Source organism: Panicum virgatum, chromosome 5N, assembly GCF_016808335.1.
Source record: "Panicum virgatum strain AP13 chromosome 5N, P.virgatum_v5, whole genome shotgun sequence".
Taxonomy (NCBI): domain Eukaryota; kingdom Viridiplantae; phylum Streptophyta; class Magnoliopsida; order Poales; family Poaceae; genus Panicum; species Panicum virgatum.
Genome location: NC_053149.1, coordinates 18,021,310 through 18,029,145, shown reverse-complemented (window position 1 = coordinate 18,029,145; position 7,836 = coordinate 18,021,310). Strand labels below are relative to the sequence as shown.

At 52.7% G+C, this 7,836-nt stretch overlaps 1 protein-coding gene and 1 long non-coding RNA gene across 2 annotated transcripts; one reads left to right on the top strand and one right to left on the bottom strand.

The window, feature by feature from the left end:
* The first annotated feature begins 2,855 nt into the window (after positions 1-2,855).
* Positions 2,856-7,068, top strand: LOC120673736 (kinetochore protein NDC80 homolog). Its single transcript, XM_039954727.1, has 4 exons — positions 2,856-4,033; positions 4,140-4,386; positions 6,314-6,460; positions 6,551-7,068. The coding sequence occupies exons 1-4, from the start codon at positions 2,916-2,918 to the stop codon at positions 6,761-6,763; spliced, it is 1,725 nt and encodes a 574-aa protein (XP_039810661.1). The 5' UTR covers positions 2,856-2,915; the 3' UTR covers positions 6,764-7,068.
* A 244-nt stretch (positions 7,069-7,312) lies between these two features.
* Positions 7,313-7,792, bottom strand: LOC120673735. The gene is made up of 3 exons (XR_005674815.1): positions 7,687-7,792; positions 7,537-7,614; positions 7,313-7,409 (listed from the first exon to the last, which is right to left on the bottom strand). It is a non-coding gene; the product is annotated as an uncharacterized LOC120673735 (long non-coding RNA).
* Positions 7,793-7,836: the final 44 nt, after the last annotated feature.

Here is a 7,836-nt window from a genome sequence, read left to right as displayed (position 1 = left end):
CCGGACCTCCCCCTCCCCCCTCGAGGGGTCCGGGACCTCCACGCGACCCTCGGACCTCCTTAGTGCGCACGCCAGCATTTTGTCCAGGGGGATCCGAGATCGCCACGTGCCCCGTTACCGCTGGATCACTCAAGACCCTGACCTGCAGGGCCCGCGGAACGCCACCACGCCACAACTGGAGGACTGAACATCCTACAGCGACGACCACGCCGCCTGTTGGGGTTGGCAGGACGCCGGCGCGATCTCCGCAAGACCAAGGACGATATCCAGGATGACTGCAACGCCCGACGCCATGCCCACAGTGTACTTCCTACAGTATTCAACCATTGTATCCCCACAGCTCGGGGAGAAACGACGACTTCCGCGATCCCCTGTACATGTACCCGTCCCTCCTTGTGTCTATAAAAGGAGGAGGCGGGCTTCCCTTAAGGGGGGGTCGGTCGGCTCTCTAGGTATTACACCGCTCACAGAGCACATACTCGCTTATAGCCCCAACATCGCTACTCGCCACGCTCAACTCCTCTTCTAGCAGAGACTTGGGAGCCTCCCTCCCTCTCTTGCCTCGCTTGTACCCCCTACTACAAGCACTCCGGGTGCAAGATAATACAGTGCCCTCGCACACCCTCTTGCTGGACGTACGGCCCCGCGGCCGGAACCAGGATAAACCCGTGCGTTACTGTGTTGCCTCTTGCATCAACATCTGGGACGAGGAAACACGCATCATTTACTAGTTGGGATCCGAACCCCCGGGTCAAGACGCCGACAGTGAGTCTTTGACATACATGCCATTAAGAAAATTAGGTGTGTCATACATGTCACTAAAAAGTTGGATGGGTCATCTATGCCATCGCGCGAATTTTTTGTGACACACATGCCACTTTGGACGGAAAGAGACCTAACACATACTAACAAAGATGGAGAAAGACTGATATGCCCTTCGGGTTCCTAGAGAGGAATCGATGTCTGCACCGCGCGTGGTTCCTAGAGAGGCGGTGGCGGGCGGCGGGCTCCGCGGAGCGCGAAAGGGCGGAGCAAGGCGTGACGCGCGGCCCGGCGTGCCGCCATCGAGGTAGGGAGCTCCGCCGCCGGGGGGGGGGGCATGGGCGGGCGCCGCGAGCACTCGCCGGGGGCCTCCGCCCTGCGCCTCGCCGTTCCTCGTCCCAGCGTCGCGCCGCTCCGCCGTGCCCGCGCGGGCGGCTCCGCCACGCCCCGCACGGGCCGCGCGCGCTGCCCTGTGGCTGCCCCGCCGCAGCTGCTCCGCTCGGTCGCGTGCGCTCGCCCTCGCCCTGGTTCCCCTGCAATGGCGGCGCGGAGATAGCTGGCTCCTTTTTGGGTCCGCATGCACTGGCCCTTGCAATTCCTGGTCACTTCTCTCGGAGTCCTCGCGGGTCTCCCTCCCAAACTCCCCCCATCGCACGCGCTCGCCCCGGCTGCCTCTCTCGGTGGCTCGGTCGTGCCGGGAGGATGATGGGGCGCCACCAGCGCTCGCGCTCTGCCTCGGCAAGCTCCACGGCGACGCGGTCGGACATCACCGAGCTCGACTTCGCCGCGGCGGACCTCAAGAGCCCCTTCGGCAGCATCGACGTGCTCGGCCCCGTCGAGCTCCGCGAGACCGCGTACGAGATCTTCTTCATGTCATGTCGCTCCTCCGGCGTGGCACGGGTAGCGGCGGCGGCGGCGTGGTGGCCGAAGGGGAGGTGTCATCGCCCATGGCCGGCGGCGGCGTCATGGGCGGCCAGGTCAAGAAGGCGCTGGGCCTCAAGCCGAGGCGGCTGTCGTCGTCGGGGGCGCAGCCCATGATGGCGCGCACGCTCAGCCAGACGTCGGGGCCGGGCTCCCCTGGCCGCTCGCGCCGGCCAATGACGTCGGCGGAGATCATGCAGCAGCAGATGCGGGTCACCGACCAGAGCGACGCGCGCCTGCGCCGCACACTCATGTGCACCGTCGTCGGGCAGGTCGGCGGCGCCCGAACGCATACGAGCAGCATCGTTGAAGCAAATCCATGGCGGCACTGACAAGTTTGGTTTGCGCAGGTGGGCAGGAGGCCGGAGACGATCGTCCTGCCGCTGGAGCTCCTCCGGCAGCTGAAGCCCGCGGAGTTCGCCGACGCCGAGGAGTACCACCAGTGGCAGTTTCGGCAGGTTAAGCTCCTGGAGGCCGGCTCATCCTGCACCCCGCGCTCCCCCTCGACCGCCTCCACTCCGCCGTGCTCCTCTTCCGCGATGTCATGTGCGCCACTAGATCCGCGCCATCGACACCGGCAAGAACTCGGAGGTCATGTGCGCCCTCACCAGCGCCGTGCACGAGCTCTCCTGGCGCTCCGGCGCTGCCGGCGAGGCGTGCCACTGGGCCGACGGGTACCCGCTCAACGTGCTCCTCTACTGCTCCGTCCTCTAGACCATCTTCGACCTGCGGGAGAGCACAGTCGTGCTCGACGAGGTCGACGAGCTGCTGGAGCTCATCAAGAAGATGTGACCGATGCTCGGCATCAATAGGGCCGTGCACAACGCTTGCTTCGCGTGGGTCTTCTTCCGGCAGTACGTGATCACCGGCCAGGCCGAGCCGGACCTCACCGCCGCGGCGCTCGCCGTGCTCGTCGACGTAGGAGCACACGCATGGGCACAATGGTCATTTGGATTGGTGGGTCCCACCTATAAGGCATCTAACTCTGTTAAGTTCTAACGGAATATGGATGGAATGTCACACATGTAAAAAAAACTTCGCCCGATGGCATAAATGACTCATTTTACTTTTTAATGGCATGTATGGCACACCCAACTTTTTAATGGCTTTGTCTCAAACACTCCTCTTTGGTTTACGAAACAAAAAGGAAACTCCATTCCATTCCCCCGTTACCCTGCCGCCGCTCCATTCCAAAAACCCCGAACAACCCCAGCTCAAGATCCGCGGCGGGCATGCGGCGCGGCGGCGGCCGCCGGCTCCCCAAGTCCTCCCTGGCTCCCTCCGCGGCCGAGGCCACCCCGGCGCTGGACTCCAGCGCCATCCCCATCCGCAATCTCAACTCCGCCTTCTCCCGCCGCGACTCCGACGCCGCCAGCCTCTGCAGCAGCCACCTCGCTTCCTCCGTCGGCGCCGCCCCCAACTTCTCCGACCGCGCCACGCAGGCCGCCGCGCTCCGCGTCGTCAACGCCTACCTCGCCCCCTCCGTCACGCTCCGCGGGCCGCTCCCTTCCGCGCGCGACATCCAGGCCGCGCTCCGCATCCTCCTCGAGCGCATCGACTTCCCCCCCAACGAGGCCACCTTCGAGGATGACCTCATCCAGGCCCTTCGCGTGCTCGGATGCCCCTACAAGATCACCCGCTCCGCGCTCAAGGCCCCCGGCACCCCGCACTCGTGGCCGCCGCTCCTCTCCGTACTCCACTGGCTCACCATCTTCGCCCAATATTGCGATGAGGAGGCCTCTTCCGCCGCCCAAGCCCCATCCAATGATTTCATGCTCTATACCACCCAGGGGTACCGCCTCTTCTTGGAGGGGGACGACGCCGCCGTTGAAGCCCTCGACGAGGAGTACCTCTCCAAAGCCCAGATGAACGGTGAGGCTGCCATGGCAACACTCCGTGCTGTGGACAAGGAGGTACAGGAATTGGAGGCCGAGGTGAATAAGCTCACCTCTGGTCCCTCGCGGCTGGAGGCACTGGAGGCAGAGAAGGAGGCCTTCACTGCAGATGTCCACAAGTTCGAGGCGGTGATGAAGACCTGGCAAACTAAGATAGACGAAAGGGAAGAGGAAGTGGTGGATTTGGAGAAGGAGTTGGAGTCGAAAGTGTTGGATGCCTGCCGCATTGCTGCGGAAAATGAGGAGCTGTTGAAGAAAGTGGAAACTCAGGCGGTGAATGTTAGGGATGTCGAGAGGATGCATAGGGAGATGCAGGCGATTGAACGTGACATTGCCAATGCTGAGAATGGGAAAGCAGCACTGGAGGATAAGGGCTGGGAGCTCGATGCTAAGCTTGTTACCAAGCTTGAGGAGCTCGAGGGGCTTGCCGAGCAATGCAACCAGGCCCTCAAAAGGTATGAATGTCCGCAACATCTACTGTAGTTTCTTCATTCTTTGAATTTGTTCCTCTCCATTCTTCTCGAACCAATCAACTGTTTACACTGCTGGGCCACTTTTCAGGTTGAAACCTAGTATTGATTTTCATTACATGATAAATTCAAAAGGGTCCTCACCTGCTGAGATTCTAGGTCCTGGTTACAAAACAGTTTTGAAACCTGCACTTTTGGCTCATTCTGAGGAGAACAAAAGGATCGCCATCTCAAATCGTGCAGAGTTTGTTGATCTACAAAAGGAGCTGCAAGAAAGTGCTAAAATCCTGGAGGAGGAAAGGAGTAATATTTCCAGTCTCCAGGCTAAACATGACCAGGTAAGTCTATCAACTGTACTATAATCTAGTTACACAGTTTGGTGACCAATACATAAAATAATTGGTCAGATGTTGATGTAGACAAGTTCCTAGAGTCATACAGTCACTTCAACTTGCTAAAGCTTTCCTGCTGGTCCTTGTAGTATTTTATTGGCAGTATTTACCAGTAATAAACCCTTTTAAGCTGTAAGTCACAAAAATCAGGAAGAATAGTGCTTCCTATAAATGGGAGTGGGCACTGAGCATATTTACACATCAACTTTGTGGTGAAGAGGCCCTTAGTATTTGAACTCGACCAATTATGATTCATTGGGGCTGTTATTGGAAATTTAAGTTTGGATTATGTCATGATTGTACTTTGATGTGTTGTGTTTTGACTTGAGTGTTATGTAATCTATGCCTTTTCTAATCATCAATTTGTTAAAAACTAGGCAGATGCCCTACCGCCCTTTTACCTTGATATATATTTACCCCTGAATTTTTTGGTGAAGTAAACTTGAAGAATGGATTTGACTTCTGAAAAAAGACAATTTGCTGTTATTGTAAATCGGATTTTGGACTTGTCCCATGGACTATACTGATGTGTTGTAAATTAGATTATGGGATCTCCCTAACTTTGTGCTATTCTATATATATAAACCACTCCTAGGACCTCCTTCCCTATATATGTACACATGCTTTGCACCCCATAATCAATCTACTATTCACAAGCTGTATTCTTTTCAGTAAGAGCAGTGGGCATGATTTATTTGCTAACAGAGACATGGTTCGTAAGGTGTCGCCTAGGCGACGCCAAGGCGTCGAGGCGCTCAGGGAGGCCAAGGCGTTGCCGACGCCCAGTGAGAAGAGGAAGAGCAAGGGGAAGGAGCGATCGGAGACGAAAGGAGGAGCAAGAAGGTTAGCAAAACTAGCAGGCGACGACCTCCGCCTTCCTCATCCTCGACGGCGTCGGCGCTGACGAGATCTGGCCCCTGAGAAAGTGGGGAGGTGCGAGGACTTGAGAGGGATGGGGGGGGTGGGGGAGGGGGGGCTGTGGTGCTCCACTTGAGCAAGCTGGAGGGCCGCCGGGCTTCGTTGATGCACATGCAGAGCTGCGGCTGCAGTCGATCTACAGCAGAGCGCCGGTGGAAGGGAGGCATGTGGGGCGAAAGGGAGGAGCGGCGGCATTGCTGCGAGGGAGGTAGGTATTAGCGGCGGCGCTGCTGCGAGCGGAACGGAACGATACGGCGGCGGTTTGGTGTAGGGTTACGGGAGAGGATGGGCTAAATGGACATAAGGTGGTCATGGGCTTGTTGGTGGGCTGGCCTTACCTCCTCCTTGCCCTTTTCTCCCTTTTCTTTTTTCTTTTCTCATTTGTTTTCTCCGTTATGTGCTATTAATTGCTTGAGTATGGTGTTGCCTCGCGTCGCCTATGCGTTGAGGCGGGGGTAGGGCGCCACACCTCGCCTCAACGCCTTACGAACCATGAACACGTATCAGATATGTGGATGTCCTGCCACCTTTTATCTGAATTTAATCCTTACTTCCATCAAAATAAAAGGAGTCGCCGCAGTGTCTGAAAGAACTCCATTACGACTTTTATGTATGCAAGGTTAATGAGTATCTTCGAGGCTATCTAATTCAGAGTCGGAGAAATAAAATGATGAATAATCAGTCAAGTGTTGGAGCAGTTGCCAAATATTTCTAAATGGATTTTGTTTTTGTACCCTCTCTGTAGGAGCATTTCATCTATATGATGTTACTCTGGCTTGCAGCCTTTTTTTGGTGTTCTTGAATTCCCTATCTTATCATGGTGATCCAAAACTATTATCAATATGGACAAGTGCTTGCCCTGGCTTTTACTATACAGCTCAAGTTGTTCTGGACTCTTACAGAATAATTATTGCAAAATAATAAAGTCAAACCTCTTGAATTTTCTGTTGTCTAGATGGTTGCTCGTTTGAAGCTTCTGGATCGTGAAATCACAAATGATGACTCAAGATGCACAGCTGAGGCGAATCGAATGAAATATGAGTTGGAGAAAAAGTACAATGATTTGAGTTCTGCTGAAAAGGAGGCAGACGAATGTTTGAAGGTACTTTTTGTATTTGTTTTGTTCAATACTAAAGATGTATAGCACATTCACAATCAGATTGTTTAAATGAAATACTATTTGATATGATAGAATTCGGAGAAGAGGCTCCAAGATGCAATACTCAAAAATGATGAAGAAACTCAGGCAGCTGCGAGAGAGCTGCTGGAAATTGTTGATTCCATTGCTGAGCATAAAGAGTTCATGGAAGCAACAATTGCTCGGAGGAGGAAGGAACTGTATGAAACAGCAGATTATATAGCCTCTTTGGCATCGAAGACATCATCACCCGATCCTCAGATCTGAATGATTAGAAAGTCTCATGATAAACTGCTGATTCCCCTTCTGATCAGCTGTGCTTCCTTGAGGTCTTAAGATTATCACTATGGCCTATGTTATGTTCATTCCACCTGAAGGTGCTAAGTACCTAAATGTTTAGTTCTCATTATTACTTGGTCCATGCTGTGGCTGTATATATCATTGTGCTGTACTTGAGAGCTTTGATCTCATTATGTTTTAGGTATTGCCGAACAACATATCGCATGATACCTTAGTACAACCTTGGCGATAACTGCCTTGTTCATTTATCCGTTGAGTGCCTAATTTCTCCATTTATCCTGATATGGCTGTATGGCATGGCATTACTCCACCTCACTTGGCATTCCTGCAACTGTGATCATGCTAAAGTGTAGAATTTGAGATGATTGTTTTGTAATTTCAATGGCTCATACAGTTATCGATACTGACCTTAAGATAGCCTATTATGTATGTTTGATGTATCTTTGAAACCACAGAATTGTTTTCAATATGTGGGGAAAAACATAGTCGTACATTAAATAACCATTAGTTCTCAAACAGGAAATATGTGCAACAAAACTCAGAATACCTCTTTAAAAACTACATGATCCTTGAGAAGCAAGGTGCCTTTGCACTCTTGGAACCTCTGGGTCATCTGTACAGAGTGTATCTAGTTAAAATAAGAAAGTAGCAGCCTTGGATTCATTGTAGTTATAATCAAATTGCACATAATTGTAATGAATGTGTATGAGAAACATGGGGAAACAATGAAGATCACATACATTCAAGGGCACCTATTATGTCAAGAATAAACTCATCAGAGAAGATCTTGTCAAAGATCGATGGACTGTTCAACAATACTACAGAATGAAAATTGATAGTCAGTCCCAGTCTAAAAACACTAACATGCTCACTTTATACAGGTTCATAACTTATTCCCTCGACTAATTTGAAAATCATGTGAAGATCATATAAGTTCTCTAAATCCTCGCACATTCTGAACATGTCCACTATCTTTGGAAAAAAGACACGAATTTGCATATAGTACAAGACTTCAAAGACAAGAACCATGCCCAAGAAAA

Coding starts and splice junctions, on each gene's coding strand:
- LOC120673736 (XM_039954727.1), top strand. CDS start 2,916: ATGCGGCGCGGCGGCGGCCGCCGGCTCCCCAAGTCCTCCCTGGCTCCC. Junction 4,387..6,313: donor TCCAGGCTAAACATGACCAG/GTAAGTCTATCA, acceptor TCTGTTGTCTAG/ATGGTTGCTCGTTTGAAGCT. Junction 6,461..6,550: donor AGGCAGACGAATGTTTGAAG/GTACTTTTTGTA, acceptor TTGATATGATAG/AATTCGGAGAAGAGGCTCCA.